The 25,636-nt window shown below is 39.4% G+C and overlaps 1 protein-coding gene across 9 annotated transcripts in view; it reads right to left on the bottom strand.

Annotated features, from left to right (window-relative positions):
• Positions 1-2,732: 2,732 nt before the first annotated feature.
• Positions 2,733-25,636, bottom strand: part of LOC126362397 (uncharacterized) — a 335,074-nt gene continuing 312,170 nt past the window's right edge. For all 9 annotated transcript variants that reach the window (XM_050007876.1, XM_050007883.1, XM_050007882.1 and 6 more), the window contains 3 exons: positions 23,643-23,770; positions 13,721-13,887; positions 2,733-2,951 (listed from right to left, as the gene is read on the bottom strand). In XM_050007876.1, the coding sequence (XP_049863833.1) occupies positions 2,862-2,951; positions 13,721-13,887; positions 23,643-23,770 (385 nt within the window). In that variant the 3' untranslated portion in view covers positions 2,733-2,861. The remainder of the gene's footprint in view (positions 2,952-13,720; positions 13,888-23,642; positions 23,771-25,636) is intronic.

Raw genomic sequence — 25,636 nt, 5'->3', positions numbered from 1 at the left:
GGATTGGAATTATTATATTCTTCTTGAAGTCTGAGGGTATTTTGCCTGTTTCATACATCTTGCTCACCAGATGGTAGAGTTCTGTCAGGACTGGCTCTCCCAAGACCGTCAGTATTTCCAATGGAATGTTGTCAACTCTGGGGGCCTTGTTTTGACTCAGGTCTTTCAGTGCTCTGTCAAATACTTCACGCAGTATCGTATCTCCCATTTCATCTTCATCTACATCCTCTTCCATTCCCATAATATTGTCCTCAAGTACATCGCCCGTGTATAGACACTCTATATACTCCTTCCACCTTTCTGCTTTCCCTTCTTTGCTTACAACTGGGTTTCCATCTGAGCTCTTGATGTTCATACAAATGGTTCTCTTTTCTCCAAAGGTCTCTTTAATTTTCCTGTAGGCAGTATCTATCTTACCCCTAGTGAGATAAGCCTCTACATCCTTACATTTGTCCTCTAGCCATCCCTGCTTAGCCATTTTGTACTTCCTTTCGATCTCATTTTTGAGACGTTTGTATTCCTTTTTGCCAGCTTCATTTACTACATTTTTTTATTTTTTTCTTTCGTCAATTACATCCAATATTTCTTCTGTCACCCAAGGATTTCTCATAGCCCTCGTCTTTTTATCTACTTTATCCTCTGCTGCCTTCACTACTTCATCCCTCAAAGCTACCCATTCTTCTTCTACTGTATTTCTTTCCCCCATTCCTGTCAATTGTTCCCTTATGCTCTCCCTGATACTCTGCACAACCTCTGGTTTAGTCAGTTTACCCAGGTCCCATCTCCTTAAATTCCCACCTTTTTGCAGTTTCTTCAGTTTTAATCTACAGGTCATAACCAATAGATTGTGGTCAGAGTCTACATCTGCCCCTGGAAATGTCTTACAATTTAAAACCTGGTTCCTAAAACTCTGTCTTACCATTATATAATCTATCTGATACCTTTTAGTATCTCCAGGGTTCTTCCATGTTTACAACCTTCTTTCATGATTCTTAAACCAAGTTTTAGCTATGATTAAGTTGTGCTCTGTGCAAAATTCTACCAGGCGACTTCCTCTTTCATTTCTTAGCTCCAGTCCATAGTCACCTACTACGTTTCCTTCACTCCCTTCTCCTACACTCGAATTCGTCACCCATGACTATTAAATTTTCGTCTCCCTTCACTATCTGATTAATTTCTTTTATTTTACCATACATTTCTTCAATTTCTTCATCATCTGCAGAGCTAGTTGGCATAAACTTGTACTACTGTAGTAGGTGTGGGCTTCGTATCTATGTTGGCCACAATAATGCGTTCACTATGCTGTTTGTAGTAGCTTACCCGCATTCCTATTTTCCTATTCATTATTAAACCTACTACTGCATTACCCCTATTTGATTTTGTGTTTATAACCCTGTAGTCACCTGACCAGAAGTCTTGTTCCTCCTGCCACCGAACTTCAGTAATTCCCACTATGTCTAACTTTAACCTATCCATTTTCCTTTTTAAATTTTCTAACCTACCTGCCCGATTAAGGGATCTGACATTCCATGCTCCGATCCGTAGAATGCAAGTTTTCTTTCTCCTGATAACGACATCCTCTTGAGTAGTCCCCGCCCGGAGATCCGAATGGAGAACTATTTTACCTCTGGAATATTTTACCCAAGAGGACGCCATCACCATTTAATCATACAGTAAAGCTGCATGCCCTCGGGAAAAATTACAGCCATAGTTTCCCCTTGCTTTCAGCCGTTTTGGTTATTGTTACAAGGCCAGATCAGTCAATCATCCAGACTGTTGCCCTTGCAACTACTGAAAAGGCTGCTGCCCCTCTTCAGGAACCACACGTTTGTCTGGCCTCTCAACAGATATCCCTCCGTTGTGGTATCTGTATCGCTGAGGCACGCAAGCCTCCCCACCAACGGCAAGGTCCATGGTTCATGGGGGGGAGTAGAGCCATTGTGTCGTCAAAAGGTGCATAAACAAAACTAAAAACTCTAACTGAAAGTGAGAACTTTATAGCTTTTGGATTAATTCTTTTTTGGACCTAGAAAGTACACATACATACACACAACTGTACAATTACATTTTCCAGGCTGACTACTTTGTGCCAGCATGCAGCTTGGAATATTTATACAATTTTCTCTTCATTCTTAGTTACTGTGTTCTAGGCCCTCTTGTGATTTTTAACTAACGTAAGTTTCTGTTTAGTTTCTTTCATAGTTTTATTTGTTTTGACTGTTTCTCATATCATAAGTTCATCACAGAGCCTCCAAGAGATTTCTAATTAGCTATGTTAAATTCAACATTGTGTACAATTTCCCTTGCCTTTTGCTTGAAACACACATTTTGTATTTACAGGCTGCATTTTCCCACTTTAGTTTCGCCCCAACACTCCTCCTTTCCCAATCTGTCTACACAACCTCTTATATGTGATGCTGAACTTGCTGCTTAACTTTTATCTTCCATAAATACTCACTACACATTTCTGACTTCTTGCACGTTGAGTATGCTCTCTTTTCTCTTTTTTCCATTTTTCAGTTCGTGTTTCAAACTTTCCCCTCATTTCACTTTTTTTTTTCTTTTTGCATCCAACATAACATTCACACATTTAGGTATATTTAAAAACTATGTTTTAATAAAAATATCTTTATTTGACTAATAGCTTGTAACAAAAGTTTGTGAAAAAAATAGTTTCAGTTAACCTAATATTTTTGGCAAGTATAAATATAGTGGAACTTTGATACTTCGCTAAAAAAAAAAAAAGACACACAAATGCATTCTGACTAAATATTTACTTCTCTTAGGAACTAACAAAAGAAAAAAAAATATGAAAAAGCACCAAATTAAATCAGTCATTATTAAATGCTTATGGTCTGCTGTTAACTAAGAGGTGGAAATTCTTCCTGCACATTTGCGTGAACTTGGCAAAGTGGACAGATGCGGTTCTCTTTAAACCATCTGCGAATACACTGAAAATAAAATGACACAGGTGAGTATTTGCGTACTCTTCTTATCAAACAATAAATGGATGAAAATTTAACTATCGTATGTAATTGGTATTGCAAAGTAAATCAATAAATGAATTCTTTTTATTTAACTATTACATTATTATTATATAATGGTCCTTGCGAGAGTTAGTTTAATAAAGAAACCTGAGAAATAAGCTAATAGTAACATTCTATAAGATGTATAAGTCAATAGTTTAAATAGATGTTATTATTTGCAAAATGTATGAGAAGATCCTTACATGTGAATGTTTTAAAATATGAGTAACAAACAAAAAGTACAAATAACTGACATTATGGAAAACGGATGAATGCTTCAATTTTATTATAGGATAGCCTTTTTATAGCTTTGTTTCAAAGGAGCAGTTGGCACAGATTTAGCTGAAAATCGGTCTAAAGCTTCCTCAAAACGAATGATTCCTGGACAAAGTGGTAATTCATAATTATTGCTCTGCTGTGTAATTTTGTTCATGGACTGCAAATGATCTACACCCAATCCTGTAGCCAACTTGTCCTCGATTAAAATCCTGTTTTTCTTTTTCTTTTTTTGCATGTGGATGATGACAATTTTAGTGACTATCCTGTACATAATAGAGAAAAGATTGTCTATAGTTTCTTTTGCATTTTGTCTTCCTAACATCTCATCTGACATTAACTCAAGATTACCATTATTTTAATTATTAACTATCTTTGCATCTGCAACACCTTTTGGCATGCACAAAAAATACCTTTGTCAAATTTCCCCTTTTGTCTACATCTGCATAATCCATATTTTCTAACATGCCAAACTTGTCAATTTAATGTGGTATATTACCTTTTTCTCAATAAATTTTATTATAAGCTACGCTGCTGACTTCATTATGTTCCTGACTAATATTTTTACATCACAACATAAAATGTTACAACCAATTCAGAAAAGGACAAGGTCTACATGTAAACTGTTGCTGTAGTTTGTGTTATAGTTAATCATATCACAGTTTGCCTAAATATCTTACTGAGCACACACATAAACAGAAGTGGAATACCAAGGTAACCAGAATAAAAAATTTTGAAAAGATATCTGCACATTTGGTTGTTGTTGTGGTCTGCAGTCCTGAGACTGGTTTGTTGCAGCTCTCCATGCTACTCTATCCTGTGCAAGCTTCATCTCCCAGTACCTACTACAACCTACATCCTTCTGAATCTGTTTAGTGTATTCATCTCTTGGTCTCCCTCTATGATTTTTACCCTCCACACTGCTCTCCAGTACTAAACTGGTGATCCCTTGATGTCTCAGAACATGTCCTACCAACCGATCCCTTCTTCTAGTCAAGTTGTGCCACAAACTTCTCTTCTCCCCGATCCTATTCAATACCTCCTCATTATTTTCATGTTCTACCCATGTAATCTTCAGCATTCTTCTGTAGCATCACATTTCGAAATCTTCTATTCTCTTCTTGTCAATGCACTACATAAAAAGCGTTGTTTCAGATTATTCAAAAAAGGCAATGAACAGAATAAATAGTATGGAGGAGAAAAAGAAGAAATGAAAATTGCAGTAATACTATTTCAGGGCATATACCCGGCCAAGCAAAAAAAAAAATTCCGGATTTCCTGGTTAAAAATACACTTTCTCCCGGATGAAAAGACACTTTTTCCGTGTTATTAAGTGACCATATATTTTCCCTCGGAAGTGTAAAACTTATCAATCCTTTGAATGGTTATGTTTTTATACACGGACGTAGAATTTCCCGGCACTTTGGAAAACGAAACTCAGGGAAGAAAACTCCTTTTGGAAAGATTTTTGATGTGCAGCAACATGTACGCTGCATATTTTTGTATTACGAAAGTATAAATTCGAATTCCAACAAACACCGCATGTTACTTTCCGAGCCGTTGTAATCGAGATTGCGATCCGCTTTTGTAAGCATCATAGCTCATGTCACGTGATCCTGCCAGCCGATGACAGTGGATATTCAGACCACAGGACACGTGATTAGTCAGCTAATAGCAACATCACTTATGTAGCGCTGATAGACACAGGAAAAGTTAATGTTTTAAATTAATATACATAGTGTTGCTACAAGAAAAGCAAAACTTTCACATATAATGTTGATATTTTTTGCGCGTGTTATACTTTAAGACATATCACACAAATATGCCAGTAGAATTTTTAGCCGATTCCAGTGACTTCTTTAGCGCTACATCAATTTGCTCATAATGACGACATGAATGTCTGATCTGGGCTCGAAATACTCCTAAATGGCTCGTCATCAAACGCTCTGTGATTTAAGAAATTCATCGTACATTCTCGCACATAGTTCAACTTGCGTAAAAGGAAATTTACTTTGACAGTAAACCATCAGAGGATAATCCAAGAGAATCAGAGTTTCGTGAACCATACTAAAATGGCATATTCAAAGTGCATACTTAAAGAGCACATTCATATTCCCAATGAAGTAGGCCTCGACTTAAGCTTTTCAGGGTGGGTTTCGGGATGTAAATTTTCTTGAAGTACCAGTACTGTGTTAACTCACTTTTGATTCTTTATTATGGCTTAATGCCATACGTGCTTGAAAATGAAAACGTGCACTTGAAATGCAGAGAGCAGTTGAAATTAACCAATAGTGTGGAACTAAACACTTTGTTTCAAACACGATGACTGCCTCAGAGTAAAAGGTTAAAAAAGCCAAATTTCTTTAGCAAACCGACAAAAATAACTTCATTGTTCTACAAGGTGATTAATGCATAGCTGTCAGAAAAGTGGAAATCCTTCCCACCCCTCCCTCAAGAGTTTAAGATACGTCAAAAATTTTAAAAATCAAATTTTCAAGAATATGTTCATTTTGTAGCGCACATCTTTCTGAAGAGTCTGATACATAAAACATATATGTTCGAGGAAATGTAAGACATGTTATTTGGTCTTAAGTGTGTAAGAGTGCAGTGCCACCCCTCTTCACACAGCATTCTTCTATCAAACGTCACTGTATTTCGCTCTGTGGGATTGAAACGTGTATATTTTGTACTGGATGGCAGGACAGTGGACAGTGGAAATTAAAATGTCCTGTGGTGCATCTCCTGCTCCCAGTTGCCAGGTTTGACATCCTGCCCCCCTTTTTTTTTTAAATAAAATTTGCAATTAGTACTGGATGGGATTATTTGTAATCAGGAGAACAAGAACTCTTCAGAAAATTTGCACTCTTTATTGCCTGTTAGCTACTAACCTTCTATTTTGGATGACATAAAATTAAATATAGGAAACATAAAACCAGTAAAGACATGAGACAAGCAATATAGTACACATTTCTTCAGTCCTTAGCTGCTAGCATTGTTTTCTCTCTAATCTTGCTACAGCTTTACGTAGCGTGCTTTCCTTTCTGCGACAGAATCTATTACCTCATCAAAGTTCGTCAAACGTTTTGCTACATGAAAAATCGAAATATCGTTGCCTAATACTGCGTAAGCTGTTAATACAAATAGTACCCAAGACTGGTGTGGTTTCTCGATCTGATTACGTCTATTTTGTCACTGTCTGCTAAACAAAACAAAATAGGTCTTTCTAACACTGCCAAAATTGAACACACACCAAATAAACGATACTGTTTTGGCACAAATGGTCATTTTTTTAACTCGTCAGAATATAATTCACGAAGACCAACATAAAATGCCTATTAGGCCTACTAAAAGCAAAAAGCTTTATGTTAGAAAATAGTTTCACATTTCATTCATACGTTCCAGTTTCTTGAGCATGAGATCGAAAAGTAGTAGTACGAATTTTAATATAAATTTGGAATCCTCATATACTTCTCTAATTTGTTTCCTCTTCTTCCTCGTTCTAACAAACAATATTGTCACGACTAATTCTAGAACTATTCCTGCCTTTGTAAAAACTTATTCGCCGGTTAACTTCACTAACCCTGCCACAATCACCGGTTTAGTTATCCCCGATTATTCTCCGGTTAGACGTTGTTGACAAATTTTCATTTTCCTGGATACACCGAGAAGATAATACGTAACCTTTCTTATCTGTTATTCCTGTTAGTCGTTTATTTCCACTCTGGTAGTCTGAATTATGGATTTCCCTAGTAATTATAACAACGATGATCATCCGCAAATCCAATCAACCACATAATCAGACAGCGATTGGCGTTCGCTCGCTCGGCTTTACTCCGCTCAGCTTGTATAGCCCAGTCCCCTTTTGCCTGCAGGAAAGTTTATTTCCAGATGCGATGAGAATTCCCCTGACAGAGACATCATGTACACTATGCACGCATTCAAAAATCAACTTATTAACTTATGCTACGGACAACACATACAACCATGCCTGAGGGAGGATTCGAACCTCCGACGGGAGGAGCCGCGCAGCTTATGATCCATTCGGAAATCAACTTACAGAGAGTATTCAAAAACCAACAGAGATGTGCATCAAAATCATATGAGTAATCGATAGACCAATGTGCGCTGGATGCTAGGCACTTCGTGAAACTACGTTTTTTATTCCTCACGAATATGGATTTGCCCCCTCCCCTCCTCCTCCTCCTCCTCCTCCTCTCCTCTCTCTCTCTCTCTCTCTCTCTCTCTCTCTCTCTCTCTCTCTCTCTCTCTCTCTCTCTCTCTCTCTCTCTCTCATAGAATGCATGAATCTGTCGGCTTGGGCGCGGCAATAAAATTTTTCCCTGTTGCATCTAGCTGCTTGCTGCGACTGCTTACATAGCAGCAGTCACATTTCTGTAGCCAGAAATGGAAGAAGGTACTACTAATATGCCACACAATTGCGCATGTGCATGAGCCCACTTGTAACTGCTAACATAAATCCAATGTAAACAGTTGTGACGTCACACTCATCAGAGGCAATTTGTGGTTATGAAGCATTGCATGGTCTTCCTAAGGCCTTTGACACATTTTGCTGTTGGCAAACGCTTGTATGAGCACTGTGTTTTGTTGTTGTATATGGCACATTTCCTTTGTAATTTATGTTTTATTTTCATTTTTTTCCCTCGTTCACGTTTTATTGTTGCAGTATTATTCTGCAGTAGCGGGATACAGCAATATTTTTGTTAGAGTATTGATTCTTACCAGTCAAAATTACAAGAAGTTAACTGAAAACTAAAACAACGGGTTTTTCCCGGGTCGTATACACCCTGAATTTAATCCTTAAGAAAGCTGAACTCCTCGAAAGCTGAACTCCTCTTCCCAACAATCTGGTTCTTTTTCTTAAATCTGAGGTAATATTCTTGGATGTTAACCTGCATATGAACTTCAAGTCACATAAAATCACCCAAAAATATCTCCAACTCTGACAGATGCTGTCCTTTCACCTCAAGCACTTATACTCTTATGACCTATATATCTCTGGTATGCATATCTGGTCCCATACTCAACACCTACACCAATGACCTTTCCCAAGAGCATCATCTAGAAATTTCCTGGTAGCAACCCCCCCCCCCCCCTCCTTGCCCAGCTCAATCTTCTAAAAGGGTTGGAGTGATGTGCCCCATTCTCTAGTAGCACTGAGGCCTGCAAATACCTCGATAGAGACCACTACTCACTCTCTGATATCCTCCTGACACCAACCATTTTCCCCTCCCATTCCTCTCCTAATATTCGCACCATCCTTGTTGAAATTTATGATATTCCCAGACCACTAACGCTATCCCAAGGTTTCTAAAACTGTAATCTTTCTCACTGAAAAATCTCTCCCACAGAGTCAACATGTCAGTCTAACTTCATACATGTACGCACTGTCAGTGGCTATGTAAATGATTTCAGTTACAATCCACTGTTGATGGAAACGCCTCCAGAGAGTAGTGCTTTTGTTCGTGTTCAGTGTTGATACTGGGTCTGTTAGGGATAAAGGGGATGTGAACAGTGTCACACAATAAGTGACCACTGTGAAGAACACAAAGGTGTGACATATTAACTTGAGACATTGTTATCAGCACCTAACAGAGTTTGAAAGTAGCCTTATCATGAGCAACAATTTGGTTGGCTGGTCAAATCGTGCAATATTCACATTTGAGAGGCTTTTAGTTGTGACAGTGACCCAGTGCTGGACTGCATGGGAACATGAGGGTAGGCATATTCTTTGTCAAATTTCTGGTCAACTGTGTTTGACCACCACAAGTGAGGATCGCCGAATTGTACACCAAGCACACTGGAACCCCTTCAAAGCCAAGACTGCCATCAGAGAAACATGTGATGGACTCCCTACAACATTCTGTGTCATGCCAAACCATTGGTTGGAGACAAACAACATCCAGGCCAGGGTATTATCATCTTGTGCATAGGCTGTCATTAACACCGGAACACAACACACTGCGTTTGGAATGGCATCATGCCTGGGAAGCAAAGACTTCTGATAAATGGTACTGCACGGTTTTCAGTGATGAATCGCAGTTCTACATGACCCCAGATAACCACCGTTGGTGAGTATGGTGGCAACCTGAGGACAGGTCCCATTTTGTCCAGGCATAGCAGTGTTACTCATGGTGTCATAGTGTTGGGAGCAATAGCATATGATTTCTGGTCTCGGCTGGGAGTGTCTGAGAGAAATTTGAGGGCAAAATGGTATGACCTGCATCCTCATGTGACAGAATCATTGTGACATTTTTCAACAGGACAGTGCTTGTCCACTCAATGCACATGTGCCCATGAATTGCCTGCATTATGTTGATTTACTCCTGTGGCCAGCAAGATCTCTATGTCTGTCTTTGATAGACCATGTGCTGGACCAGCTCGGACCTCAACTCTGACCCAGTGTTAGTATTCTGGATAACAAGAGTCTATTACAACAGTTGTGGACCAAATTCCTCAGGAGGTAATAAAACCGTTTATTAAACCCTTTCTAACTGCATCAGTGCATGCATTCAGGCTAGAGGGGTGCAATACCACACTGGTAAGTGAGCTCATGCTGCCAAGTTCTTTATAAATTTGATCCAAATTTGTAATGACGGAAAGAACATCACGTACCCTCACAACTAATGAGGCTTCATTTTGTTTCCTCCCCCCTTGTGGGTGCTACACATTTTTGTCAGGCAGCGTGTTACCACACTCCAGCATTATCATTAATGACAAGGCAACATGTTAAACTAACAACATTGCTTGTCAGCTGAAATACGAGACTCCCTATATAAGGATGATCACTACCACTGGGAGAATACATGAATGGACACAAATGAACTGTTGACAAAGCAAATGCCCAGTACCCATTTGCCACACATCCTCTACAGCATGAAACCTGAATGTCTGCCATAGTTCAGTGGTCCACTTGTATTTACCTGCACAGCACCAGTTTTCTTACACTCCAGAGATGAAAGTTTTCTCTCTATACCATCACTCTCTTTAACTTAACCTTTGTTAGGTACAACTAACTCTCTCATACTTCACTGCCATATGGTTATTATTAAAATCTAATTCTTTTTGTTTGTTCTTATTCCTTATAAGTAACACTCCCTTCTGTCTTATATGCTTTTTTTGGTCTCTCCAACACTGAACAGAGTAAATATAATCAACCACCATATTGTTGAGATGCGGAGTAATACAGCAACTGCCTTTAAGTTTTTACAAAACTAGGGACTAAGAGCCTTATTTTTTTTTGTAGAGGTTGAGTGCGTTTGAAACAATTCTGAAAAGTTTATCCATTTTGATTGTGGTACCTCAAAAACATGCTTTTCGAAGGACTCTACAGGTTCTGAATGTGACAAATATCGCTGTCACTACCCTTTTTGTGTGGCATAACGAAAGAAAAAGAACTCATTGGGCTATAAGTCAGATTAATACAGGCAATTGAACATAATTCGATGTTCTTTTTAGTCAAATAAACAATTGTTCACTGTGCTGTATGATATCTTGCATTGTCATGATGAACTATTAAAAGCAACTGATTATAAACAGTTGAACAAAGTCATTCAAGGCACTGTTATTGGATTAAGCCTTTATGAAAACCACCTATGGAAAAACCTTCATGTGGAATTACAGCTTTTTTACAAAACACTTTTTCTTTAAATTGTCAGTGTAAAGAACTACTATACCAATTTTTGAGCCACCATTCTTTTAACAATAACAAATGACAAATTTTAAAACACTTGTAATGCCGTATCTTGACAGTACCCTTTAGCAGTTGTTTGTAATAAGTTACACAACAAACATAGTAGACAGTACAGAAACATGATTTGATTTGGTTAGGAGAGGGCCAAAGATATGATGGCTGCAAGTTCCAATTTTTTTCCTTTCTTCCTCCTCATACAATTAGTGTCCTCTTAGCCTGGGTTTTGAATGACATGCATTCTTGCCTAACTTCTCCTATCCAATTCTTTTTTAGTCCCTGAAGAAGGAAACTGTGATTTTGAAGTCTCTGGGACACAAGGCCCAACTGCCTTAGCACTCAGAGACAACCGTGGCCATGGGTGTGTGTGTGTGTGTGTGTGTGTGTGTGTGTGTGTGTGTGTGTGTGTGTGTGTTCTCCATTTGATGAATGACTTACTCTGATAGCTAACAATGTAGGAAAAGACAGATTGCTACTTAACATATAGAAGACATGTTTAGTTGCAGACAGTCAATGTTCAAAGACACTTACATAAAGCTATTGGCCACAGCGTTCATCAGTAAAACACACACACACACACACACACACACACACACACACACACACACCACTCATACATACCTCATGCACATATGACCACTGACTCCAGCATCTCAGATGCTACACTGTTGATATTGCTACCTGGAATTTCCAATGTTTCATTTCACTCTGACTCCTGATAATATCAAGCATCTCTTTTTTATTGTGCCCGTCTTCGCTCGACATCTCTTCTATGTGGTGAGTAGCAATCTTTCCCATTGAAAGTTGTCATTATTTTAGACAATGTCTTATAGATGTGTTATTAAGTGTTCAATAGAGTCATCTTTGGTCTTCCATAGGTTATTCTTCCAACAGACAATGTCAAATCTACTATGAGTTCAATAAACATTATTGTAACCCTGTTGCTTCTTTGTAGTTGTTAACTGCATTATTTAATCTGTATATATCCATTGTAGTGTGTATGCCTTTTCCATTTTGGGTTAGGAAGCATTTTAAATTATGTGTCTCACAGTTACTGCCAAATATGAAGTAACACAGTTGGTCAAATTCTCAGAAGAAATTCACTTCTTGCTGAAAATCTTTTCTAGTTGGCGAACAGAAGTTTTTATGCAAACCAACTGTCATGTTCAGGTCAATACAAATCTTCACAAGGATTTGAAGTCAGTTACTTTCAATAACTTGCCAGCAGCCATGAAAAGTTTTAGTAGTGAAGTTCAATTTAAGAAGAGCCTGAAGGATTTATTGATGGGCATCTCTTTTTACTCCACTGGTGCATCTCTTAGCAGCACCAACTAATGTGTATATTTTACTAATAAAAAAAAAAAAACAATGTGAATATTACATACATCTTACTTCTGTACAAATTCACTGCAGTAATGTGATCATTGTAAATTAATGTTGTACAATGATTTTGTTATCTGATGATGCGTGGCTACAATAGCCTGAGAATTATCACATGCACCTCAGTGTATTGGACATTTATATAATTTGTGACGACTTTGCTATTGCCTTTTAAATGAAAATATGTTCAGTACTTTTTGAGTTATTCCATGCCTATGAGGATCATTTCACTTGTGATCTAAGGAAGGTACATTAGCATATGTTTTTTTTTGAAAATATTTATTGTGTATTCTTGTTTGCTGGAATGTTCTACACCCTGGAAGATCTCCTCACTGTGGATCTGTTGTAATGAAAAGTAAATCTGATATAATCTTTAAAGTGACTCACTCTAATAGTTACAGGGGAAAGGGGGTGGAGGCAGAGAGAGAGAGAGAGAGAGAGAGAGAGAGAGAGAGAGAGAGAGAGAGTGGAGGGCACAACAGTTTAACATACAGTAGCCTCTGAACCACGTGACATATTTGGCTTTCTTTACATTTAACAGCTCATTGCCAGAGTGAAAGACAGGATGTGTGGCAGATAAATATTCCAGGACCAACTGAAGATTGAACTCCAAAACTCTGTGTACGTTCTCTGTCATTCACACATCCACCAAGTCATAAGCTCATGTAAATAAGACATATACATGTAAAAATCCATGTTTATACGTACAGAACGATTTGCATCAACTCCACAGCATGTGATGGATACAAAACACAATAATATAACTTTACTCTTGAACAATCAACTTGTGAAGTGAAACAAACCCTGCGCTAAATAAACTGAGAACTAATTTTGAAAATGAAACAAAAAATGCATAGACATGCTACATGTTAGCAGTGAAGTTGAACTTAAAATTATTAATAATTTTCGTTTTTCTTAGCTTCTCTTCTTACCCTACAAACTTGTACCTTACATTCTGTCAATAGTGCAACTGTTTCAAATTTTAACATGTTATCTTGCATCTATTAAGTGCATGCAGCTCATTATTAATACTCTGGAATATGATGTCAGCTGGTACACCACATCATTACTTCCCTACAGATAGAGTTTCATGTGATCTGGGGAGGGTAACTATTTCTCTCTATTGTAGCTAGATATCCAACCTTCCCTTTTTTACATTACGATCTGCCTGCTTCTACTGATAGCTGTGGATTTGACATACATTCATTTGATTTCTTCAAATCTGCTCCAGTTTTTTTCTATTCGACAGTTGGCAAATACATGCTCATCGTCTGCATAACACAGTTTTATTTTCTTATAATAATATGATACCAAGCAATTAATGACATACCTTCTTATGAAAGTCATGATTGCATGACAATGTTTCCAAACCATCAGAAAGAGGATCCATGCAGATGACACAGTCATCTACTTCATTTTCTTGTGGTTTTGACCATGCCACAGACTCTTTCACATCACCCCATGCTGAACCACCAAATTTCTCCATGCCCATAGGTCCTGTGTAAAATGTGTTCACAGCAGTTTTTTAAGTAAAGGTACTTGATAACAAAAAAAATTAAGAAACTTCTTTTAGGAGCGCACTTTCACAATTACGTAATAATATCCCACATCCTTCAAGAGTTGGGAAAAATTCTGCAGACAGCATGGCTCCTAACACCTACAGAGACATAAAAGCTGCCGATTGAGTCACTTTTAATTTCTCTAGCTACTGTGTGTGCTCCAATGGTAAATATACAGATACTAGTGTGAAACTATTTAAAAATCTAAAAACATGAAAATACAAAATTTGGTCATGTGTGACAATCTGAATATTATAGTATGTTAAGAAATAAATACAGTTAAAAATTCTCAAATAGAAACACTGATAAAATATAATCTAGTTAAAATATCAACTATTCTTTTCCATTCTGACTAATTCAGTCATAGCTAACTATATTAAATTAAAATGTTTGCATGAATTAACATGTTAAGCACACTGTCAATTCCATGGGACCAACAGTAGACCCTAAATTTGAGTGCTGTTGTTCCCCTGGGCATGACAGATACTTTTAGCTTGGACACAGACAGTGTATGGGGACTGTCAGTGCACTTTTTGTTTGGAGGAAATTAGTGCATGGGAATGGAGTATCAAGATTAAAAAAACAAATGTTTTAATTTTAATGAAGCTTATTAAAATATTCAGTACGAAGATGGGCCCAACATTTGCGCATATCACAAAAGGTAACTGCCTGTTTGATTAATTTTCAAGCTGCAATGTATCTGAATGTTTTTGTTTCTGTCTTGTAACATTCAGAACAATATGTATACATCTCATGCACCTTTCTTTCCTTTGCTTTTTCTTGTACTGACACTGTTTGGAGTTTCTTCATATGAATGCCATGTGAGTACGTCTGTCAACTGTTTCCAAAATATTGTGATTGACATTTTCCATCCCATCACATCTTGAAATACAACACATTCATATAAGTGAAGGAAAAAAAAAAGAAAAGAAGAAGAAGAAGAAGAAGAAGAAGATCAAATACTAACTTTCTATACTACTACATGCACTCATCTGATTGGATAGGCCAACAGCTTTTTTTTCCTTTTTATATTCAGCACAATTTTTGGTTTTTGATAAACCCCTCTTTTGGCTGTCAGATTTCCCATTTCAGGCCTTTAATTTCTTCACTATTCTCTTTTGCAATCACTTTCCCAGATTTCAATTTGGTCGATACAATTTCTTTGTGATTTTCTTGAAGGGTTATTGACCACACACAGATTCTTTGTTGTAAGTTTGCTTGCCGAATCTACACCGGTGTACCAATTATTGGTATGTAATATATGGCCTTACTGAATATATTTTGACACAAGTTCATCACAGCATTTGTTGTTGTGGTATTTTATTTAACAAGTACTGCACAATTAAAAATTTGAAAACTATGATGAAAGTATCCACTACTGCAGCACAATTTCAATATTTTGATACCATGCTTGTGTGTCTTTTGTTTCAAATGTCACCTAAATGCAATTAAGAGACTTGTCATACACAGTATTTCGGCAGGCTCATAATATTTTTCTAAAATTTTTGTTCAGTTTGTCGATGATGAGTTAACTTTTGAGAGACGATCTAAGACATCCACTTTTGTATTGTCTCTGCCAAATGGAGCATTCTCAAAAGAACTTCCAAATGATATCCATTCATTATCTTTTGTGGGAGTGTTTACTCAAACGGTGTATCCTGAGACCAATATCAATATACATTTTACCAGTTAAATCCACAAAATCATCGAAACAACTGCTTTAATTCATCCTCAATTGCTGCTAATCACTGATTTAAATGTTCAGAAACCATCATTGTTTGTATAGCATAAATATTTGTGCACTGATGTGTTCACCTATTTCATCTTCTACAAAAAGTCCATAAAAATCTTCAACTTTGTTAAGCTTTTGCACATTTTCACTCACTCACTTTGGCAACACAGGAACTTGTTAAATGCACAATTTTAGCTGGTTGCCTTGAGGATCAAACCATGCACTTCGATCACTTTTTGAACACACACACACACACACACACACACACACACACACACACACACACACACACACATTCTCCCTTTCAGATGATGGCAATCTCATTACAAAGCAATGTTTATACTCCAACTCAACAACCCTCAAGTGATGTACTTACACTCTGTTTACTAACCAGATCGGTGGTAGTTGCTGAGCGAATTTTTTCCATGGTAAGGCCTGTGTGCTAGGTGTCAAGTATTGTGTGGCCGTTGGATGGGTTGCTGGCCACCTATCCAATGGCCACACAATAGTTGCCATCTAGCACACAGGTGTTACAGTGTGCACCATTATGCACCTGTTTATACTATTTCAATAAACTCATGACAAGGGGCTGCATGCTTGTGAATCTACTGCCTCAACAGGATGTCCAGTAAAATTGGCTCTGTGCTCAAAATGTTAAAACATACCTAGCAACTTACGTGTGACACTTGACACGAAATAATATTCTAAAATTGTTAAAATACGTGAACCAGGGCAGTGAGTTCTCTCACTGAATGAGCATAGTGCTATATTCATGGACATTCACATCACTTAGTACACTGTGAATGGGTGGTACATTTTAATGTAGTCTATTGTTCCTCTTCTTTGGTCATATGTCATGAGACAACCTTCAAAAAGATAATAAAAATGTGTGTGTGTTTGAGGGAATTCTGAAGTAAAAGGGCTTTGTCCAAAAGCATATTTAGTATAGTCCTTGATAGTGTTTGTCTGGACAAATGTCAAAGCCATGCTGATAGTTTTCTTTGAAGGATTAATTCATCATGAATTTGTGCCACAGGGGTGCTCAACACCTGCTTTCTTTAGTAAGTTTGTTATATATCCTGATGTACATATTCATTATTCCTCTCTTTTTTTGACTATGGGAAATGATTCCACACACAAGTGAGGACAGTGATATAGTGCACACCCAATATCACTAAGTCCATCAACGTGCATATCCCAAATCCATTTCCACTGCCCACTGATGCTTCACCAAGTACAGTTCTATTGGTGAGTGAAAAGAAAAGCAGGACAATGATTTTAGAACAGGCATGCTTGCTTGATTAATCACGCCAATTTGTCACCCACTGGTCAGTGGAAGCTCACCGTTCTCAGCTGACTATGTATATGGTTTTCAAAACACATGTAGCCATCATAAACACTCTCATGTAATGCAACATCTGAGAATCTGAGTTATGTAGACTTCATCAAACCCTAAACTATGTAGCAAAAATAGAGCCAGAATCACACAAAAGTTCTGAAGAACTGAAAAACATATTCTCAGCCATTCACCATGACCTATGGTGCAGCACTTCATATTACCATGGATTGAGTGAATTATTCATAAAATACGTTAAGTGCGTCAACCATAACACAAAGTTTGTCTTAAAATCTTCCCCCAGGAATTCTTATTTGAGTTCCCGAAGCATTTCTGTGGCGCTTGTGAGTTGCTCAAACCTACTGCTAACAAATGCAGCAGCCTGCCTATGAATTGCTTTAATGTCTTCCTTTACTCTCACCTGGCACAGATCCAAAACACTCTAGTAGTACTCAAGAATAGGTCACACTGGCATCCCATACATGGTCTCCTTTACAAATGTACCACACTTTCCTAAAATTCTCCCATTGTACCAAAGTCGACCATTTCTACATCTACATCTACATCTACATCCGTACTCCGCAAGCCACCTGACGGTGTGTGGTGGAGGGTACCCTGAGTACCTCTATCGGTTCTCCCTTCTATTCCAGTCTCGTATTGTACGTGGAAAGAAGGATTGTCGGTATGCTTCTGTGTGGGCTCTAATCTCTCTGATTTTATCCTCATGGTCTCTTCGCGAGATATACATAGGAGGGAGCAATATACTGCTTGACTCTTCGGTGAAGGTATGTTCTCGAAACTTCAACAAAAGCCCGTACCGAGCTACTGAGCGTCTCTCCTGCAGAGTCTTCCACTGGAGTTTATCTATCATCTCCGTAACGCTTTCGCAATTACTAAATGATCCTGTAACGAAGCGCGCTGCTCTCCGTTGGATCTTCTCTATCTCTTCTATCAACCCTACCTGGTGCGGATCCCACACTGCTGAGCAGTATTCAAGCATTGGGCGAACAAGCGTACTGTAACCTACTTCCTTTGTTGTCGGATTGCATTTCCTTAGGATTCTTCCAATGAATCTCAGTCTGGCATCTGCTTTACCGACGATCAACTTTATATGATCATTCCATTTTAAATCACTCCTAATGCGTACTCCCAGATAATTTATGGAATTAACTGCTTCCAGTTGCTGACCTGCTATTTTGTAGCTAAATGATAAGGGACCTATCTTTCTATGTATTCGCATCACATTACACTTCGCTACATTGAGATTCAATTGCCATTCCGTGCACCATGCGTCAATTCGCTGCAGATCCTCCTGCATTTCAGTACAATTTTCCATTGTTGCAACCTCTCGATACACCACAGCATCATCTGCAAAAAGCCTCAGTGAACTTCCGATGTCATCCACCAGGTCATTTATGTATATTGTGAATAGCAACGGTCCTATGACACTCCCCTGCGGCACACCTGAAATCACTCTTACTTCGGAAGACTTCTCTCCATTGAGAATGACGTGCTGCGTTCTGTTATCTAGGAACTCCTCAATCCAATCACACAATTGATCTGATAGTCCGTATGCTCTTACTTTGTTCATTAAACGACTATGGGGAACTGTGTCAAACGCCTTGCGGAAGTCAAGAAACACGGCATCTACCTGTGAACCCGTGTCTAAGGCCCTCTGAGTCTCGTGGACGAATAGCGCGAGCTGGGTTTCACACGATCGTCTTTTTCGAAACCCATGCTGATTCCTACAGAGTAGATTTCTAGTCTCCAGAAAAGACATTATACTCGAACATAATACGTGTTCCAAAATTCTACAACTGATCGACGTTAGAGATATAGGTCTATAGTTCTGCACATCTGTTCGACGTCCCTTCTTGAGAACGGGGATGACCTGTGCCCTTTTCCAATCCTTTGGAACGCTTCGCTCTTCTAGAGACCTACGGTACACCGCTGCAAGAAGGGGGGCAAGTTCCTTCGCGTACTCTGTGTAAAATCGAACTGGTATCCCATCAGGACCAGCGGCCTTTCCTCTTTTGAGCGATTTTAATTGTTTCTCTATCCCTCTGTCGTCTACTTCGATATCTACCATTTTGTCAACTGTGCGACAATCTAGAGAAGGAAGCACAGTGCAGTCTTCCTCTGTGAAACAGCTTTGGAAGAAGACATTTAGTAATTCGGCCTTTAGTCTGTCATCCTCTGTTTCAGTACCATTTTGGTCACAGAGTGTCTGGACATTTTGTTTTGATCCACCTACCGCTTTGACATAGGACCAAAATTTCTTAGGATTTTCTGCCAAGTCAGTACATAGAACGTTACTTTCGAATTCATTGAAAGCCTCTCGCATAGCCCTCCTCACACTACATTTCGCTTCGCGTAATTTTTGTTTGTCTGCAAGGCTTTGGCTATGTTTATGTTTGCTGTGAAGTTCCCTTTGCTTCCGCAGCAGTTTTCTAACTCGGTTGTTGTACCACGGTGGCTCTTTTCCATCTCTTACGATCTTGCTTGGCACATACTCATCTAACGCATATTGTACCATGGTTTTGAACTTTGTCCACTGATCCTCAACACTATCTGCACTTGAGACAAAACTTTTGTGTTGAGCCGTCAGGTACTCTGTAATCTGCTTTTTGTCACTTTTGCTAAACAGAAAAATCTTCCTACCTTTTTTAATATTTCTATTTACGGCTGAAATCATCGACGCAGTAACCGCTTTATGATCGCTGATTCCCTGTTCTGCATTAACTGATTCAAATAGTTCGGGTCTGTTTGTCACCAGAAGGTCTAATATATTATCGCCACGAGTCGGTTTTCTGTTTAACTGCTCAAGGTAGTTTTCAGATAAAGCACTTAAAAATATTTCACTGGATTCTTTGTCCCTGCCACCCGTTATGAACGTTTGAGTCTCCCAGTCTATATCCGGCAAATTAAAATCTCCACCCAGAACTATAACATGGTGGGGAAATCTACTCGAAATATTTTCCAAATTATTCTTCAGGTGCTGAGCCACAACAGCTGCTGAGCCCGGGGGCCTATAGAGACATCCAATTACCATGTCTGAGCCTGCTTTAACCGTGACCTTCACCCAAATCATTTCACAATTCGAATCTCCGTCAATTTCCTTCGATACTATTGCACTTCTTATCGCTATAAACACGCCTCCCCTTCACTGTCCAGCCTATCTCTGCGGTATACATTCCAATCAGAGTTTAGGATTTCATTACTGTTTACGTCTGGTTTCAGCCAACTTTCTGTTCCTAGTACTATATGGGCGTTGTGACCGTTTATTAATGAGAGCAGTTCTGGGACCTTTCTATAGACGCTTCTGCAGTTTACTATTAGCACATTAATATTGTTATTCCTTGTTGCATTTTGCCTACTCCTGCCTTGCCGCGTCTCAGGAGGCGTCTTGTCGGGCCTAGGGAGGGAATTCTCTAACCTAAAAAAACCCCATGTGCACTCCACACGTACTCCGCTACCCTCGTAGCCGCTTCCGGCGTGTAGTGCACGCCTGACCTATTCAGGGGGACCCTACATTTCTCCACCCGATAGCGGAGGTCGAGAAATTTGCACCCCAGCTCTCCGCAGAATCGTCTGAGCCTCTGGTTTAAGCCTTCCACTCGGCTCCAAACCAGAGGACCGCGATCGGTTCTCGGAACGATACTACAAATAGTTAGCTCTGATTCCACCCCGCGAGCGAGGCTTTCCACCTTCACCAACTCCGCCAACCGCCTGTACGAACTGAGGATGACCTCTGAACCCAGACGGCAAGAGTCATTGGTGCCGACATGAGCAACAATTTGCAGTCGGGTGCACCCAGTGCTCTCTATCGCCGCCGGTAGGGCCTCTTCCACATCTCGGATGAGACCCCCCGGCAAGCAGACAGAGTGAACACTGGCCTTCTTCCCCGACCTTTCCGCTATTTCCCTAAGGGGCTCCATCACCCGCCTAACGTTGGAGCTCCCAATAACTAATAAACCCCTCCCCCCGTGTGCCTGCTCGGACCTTGCTGAAGGAGCAGCCACATGTCCACTCACAGGCAGAGCGGGCGATGCCACACGGCCAGCCTCCACTTTGACCCTCCGCCTCGTGCGCCGCGAACGCCGCTGAACCCGCCACTCCCCTTGGGGAGAGGGTGGCCCAACCGCGCCCGGTACCCGCGAAGATGTCTCGACAGCAGGGACAGTGGGTGAAGCATCTAACACCTGGGGTGCACCATGCGACGCACCAGACTCCCCACTGCCGCTACACTCCGAGGCAGCAGCCTGAAGACGGCTGACCGCGGCCATCAACACGCTCAGCTGTTCGCGAAGAGTGGCCAGCTCCTCCTGCGTCCGTACACAGCAGCCACACATCCTAGCCATCCTAAGAAATCAATTTACTATAGAGTGTTAATCAGCTTTTAACTAGACTGCTAATTCACTAAAGGCGGTTGATTATTGACTAAACTGTGATTGCTAACCACTTCTTGTAGAAACAAGGAAAATAGCACTACCTGTCTCTGGACGGTATTGAAAACAAACACTAGCACTACGAGCACTATGGCTGACTAAAGGGACTCTCTGACTGTATTCGAAACACACACGAGATCTATGGAACACTTAATAGCACTCTACTATTAAAGCTTCCTAAAAGCAAAAACACGCAGAAGAAGAAGTGACAAGTAAGAAAAATACAGATAATACTTAAATTAAGGTAGCTCGCTGCACAGCAGACGTGAAGCAGACGGCGGTTAGGGCGACACTGACCTTCTATACCACAATCCTCACATGCCTTTTCCATTTCGTATCACTTTGCAATGTTACACACAGATATTTAAATGTGACTGTGCCAAGCAGGACACTACAAAATGGTGTATCCTAATATTAAGGGTTGGTTTTTCCTAGTCATCTGCATTAACTGACATTTCTTCTACATTTAGAGCTAGCTTCCATTTATCACACCAACTAGAAATTTTGTCTAAGTCATCTTCTATCCTCCTACAGTTATTCATCTTCATCACTTTCCTGTACACCATAGCACCATCAGCAATCAATCACAGAGTGCTGCCCATTCTTCCTATCGTATGTATAGAAAATGGCGGTCCTATCACAATTCCCTGGGGCACTTTGACAACCCCCTTGTCTCTGATCAGCACCTGCCATTGAGAACAACATACTGGGTTCTCTTACTAAAGAAGTCTTTGAGTCACTCCCATACCTGGGAACTTATTCCGTATGGCTCTTACCTTCATTAACAGTCTGTAATGGGGTACCATGTTAAATGCTTTTCAGAAATATAGAACTGCCTGTTGTCCTTCATTCTTAGTTTGCCATATATCATGTGAGAATATGGCAAGCTGAGTTTCACATGAGAGATGCTTTCTAAAACCATACTGATTCGTGGACACGTGCTTTTTGGTTTCAAGGTAATTTATTATACTCGAATTCTGCAGCAAACTGAAATTAAGGATATTAGCCTGCGATTCTGCAGATCCCTTCTTATATATAGAAGTCACCTGCACTCTTTGCCACTTGCTTGGGACTTTGTACTGGGTGAAAATTTGCAATAAAAGCAAGCTAAGGGGCCAATGCCTTAGCGTACTCTTTGTAAAACCAAACTGGGATTCCATTCGCACCTGATATGTCTGATGTGCTCTCAGATTGGTAAGTGGCTCAAAGACTTCGTAAGTAAAACAATATATTGTCTTTGACAGCGAGGGTTCAGAAATGACAGTATCATCAGGAGTGCCCAAGGACTGTGTGAGTAGCAATCTGGAAGCTTCTGCCAATGCTGCTGCAAATATGTAGGCGTAACACAACAAAGCAATATGAAATGGAATGAGCATGCAACGTTGGTAGTAGGGTAGCCAAAGGATTGGATCTGGTTTATTGGGATAATTCTAGGAAAATGCAGCTCCTCTGTACCTGAGGTCTAGTGCAACCCATACTTGAGTACTGCAAGAGTATTTGCAAGCTCCACCACCAGGTCAGATTAAAGGAACACTTTGATGCAATTCAGAGGTGTTCCACTAGTTTTGTATCCAGCAGACTTGATCAACATGCGAGTATTATGGAGATGCTTCATGAAAATTCAGAATCTTTTGAGTAAGGACAACATTCTTATTGTGAACGACTATTGAGAAATATTTTCTTTTTGGCCAGACCACCAGCACAGAATACATCATCACATCACACTACAGAGAAAATTTAGAGAGCTAGCATTTGCGGCAACTGCAGAATGTTTCTGTTGCCAATACTGTATATTTCGCATAAAGACCGAAAAGATGCATTAGAAAAATTAAGGCTTGTATGGAAGCATATTCAGTTCTTTTTCCCTCAGTCTGTTTGTGAGTGAAACAGAAAATGGAATCATCAGTAATGACGCAAGTTTCCCTCCACCACACACCATATGATGGCTCATGGACTAGGTATGTAGATGGAGATCTAATTCCATCCTGGTGCGAAACCCATGGCACAAGATCTTGGGTCTTTTCCATGTACAATCATGGTACCAAACATTATGAAATAGATGAATGTTATAACTTTTGTATCTGCAATTAGTGTGTGTCTTTCTAGTAGGAACAGTTATAACTAATGCATTAGGTTTGTTTATTTTTTATGGTAAATATATATAGAATTTCATTTACCTGTTTCACGTTTTTTGGACGATTTGTCTAATTCCTTCTCAAGCAGGGTGCATATATCAGACACACGCAATCCAGATAAGTGACCTTTTTCTTTGCGGATTCGAGATAATACATCTTCAACTTCTTCTCTGTTAGAAGAAAATACACAAATATCAATGTATGATAAAACATCCAATTAAAGCAATTACAAATAGCACTAACAAATTGACTCATTGCTTGACAAAAGCATTATAATCATTTCTGAAGCTTGTAATTGATGGACAGCACACAAAATTAATGATGACTGCTCAATCAGGTTACGGATTTGTTAATCATCTTCAAGAATGAGAATATTTTAAAACACATATGTAAAAGGGATGGACAAAAATATGAAAACACCACAGTAAAACAAATTATGTTGTCTAATATGGTGCAGGAAAAAACACTGGCATTCAAAACAGTTTTCAGTCATCTTGTAATGGATAAATACAGGTACTGTATGGTTTTGCAAGGGTATCTTATTCAATTCTTCATGCAAAATAGTGGGAAGTTCAAGTAACAATGATGGCGGTGGATAGTGATCATGAACCTTTCTCTCCAAAGCAGATCACAAAATCTCAATAATACTGAGATCTGGTGATTGTGGTGGCCAGGGGAGATACTTGGAATACCACAATATGGCTGCCAAAATAATCACAGAATCCCCACCATGATTCACTCTTGGGAAATGAAGCCAGCCAGAAGTTAGAAACAGTATAAAACAAAAGTCATCCAACGAAATGACATTCTTCCATTGTTCAATAGCCCCGTTTTACAGCTTTGGCACCATGTTTTCCTGTTATGGGCATTAGCATGACTGACAAGTTGTTCTGGAATCACAGCTCGTCCTGCAGTTCCTGCTTATGAAGCTCCCTTTGTGTTGTTTTAGAGCTGCAGGATTTGTGAACATTCAGTTCTCTTATTTTTTTTGTCACAATCCTCTTCAATGATCTTCTGTCACAGTCACTGGACTCACTTTCATCTGCATTGTGACTTAGTGGATGACATTTTTCCACTTTCCCTGTACATGGTATAAATCTTCGATAAGGTGCCTCTTGAAAGACCAAACACTGTTGCTCACTTGGTTATGGATGCACCTACTATACGAGTATCAACAATATGCCCAAATTTGAGTGGTTTGGGGTCAGTGGAATGCATTCTACAGAGTGTCTGGCTTGGAGCTGTTCTTGAAGTAATTGATTAATAACAGTCTGTTGTGTCACTGTGGTGCCAAGTGCTGCTCAAATTACTTCTGTAGATGCAGTATGATGTGCCACAGCCGTATGCCAAACATGATGGTTTTCCTTCTTGGTAGTGCTATGTGGCCGACCATAACCCGATAATCTTATGACTGAACATTCTCGTGACCACTGCCCCCATCAGTCATGTACAGTGGTTTCATTTGCCAAGTCTCTCTGCAATGTCACAGGTTCAAACTCAGTGAGGTGTTGGTAATGGTGTCTTTGTCACCTTAAAGGCATTCTTGACTAGCAACAACTCACCATGTCCAATCTCAATAACAACTAACACTCACGACAATTATATCCCCACAGTGGCGCTACTAGTGCCACTCTCGAGCAACTGGTGCAAAATCTGAACAGAAATCATCTTTCGGATGTAGAAACATGCCTATCAACTTTCGTTTATGTTGCACAACTCCTTCTTGGAGCTGCAATTTTTTTTTCCTTCCTCAGTGTATATTTCATTAGGTTTTCTTTTGTTGTACACACCTAACACAAAGATATGGGAGTAAATCTTATTATAGGAATTAACACATTGTAGCTTCACCAGATATTTCCAGTATACGATGAAGTGAGATCTTTTTCACTAAACCAAATTGTAATTTTAGTACAAACGTGATACATACTGTGTGATTATTAAAACAAACCATCCAAATTCTTACCATAATTATAGTAAGACAACCAAAATGTTTTGCCTGGAAACACTGCATGTCTCTTAACAAGATGTGTATAATT

The sequence above is a fragment of the Schistocerca gregaria genome, chromosome 1 (genome assembly GCF_023897955.1).
Source record: "Schistocerca gregaria isolate iqSchGreg1 chromosome 1, iqSchGreg1.2, whole genome shotgun sequence".
Lineage (NCBI taxonomy): Eukaryota > Metazoa > Arthropoda > Insecta > Orthoptera > Acrididae > Schistocerca > Schistocerca gregaria.
Note: the sequence above shows the minus strand (reverse complement) of the source record. Positions and strands in the feature narration are given on the sequence as shown.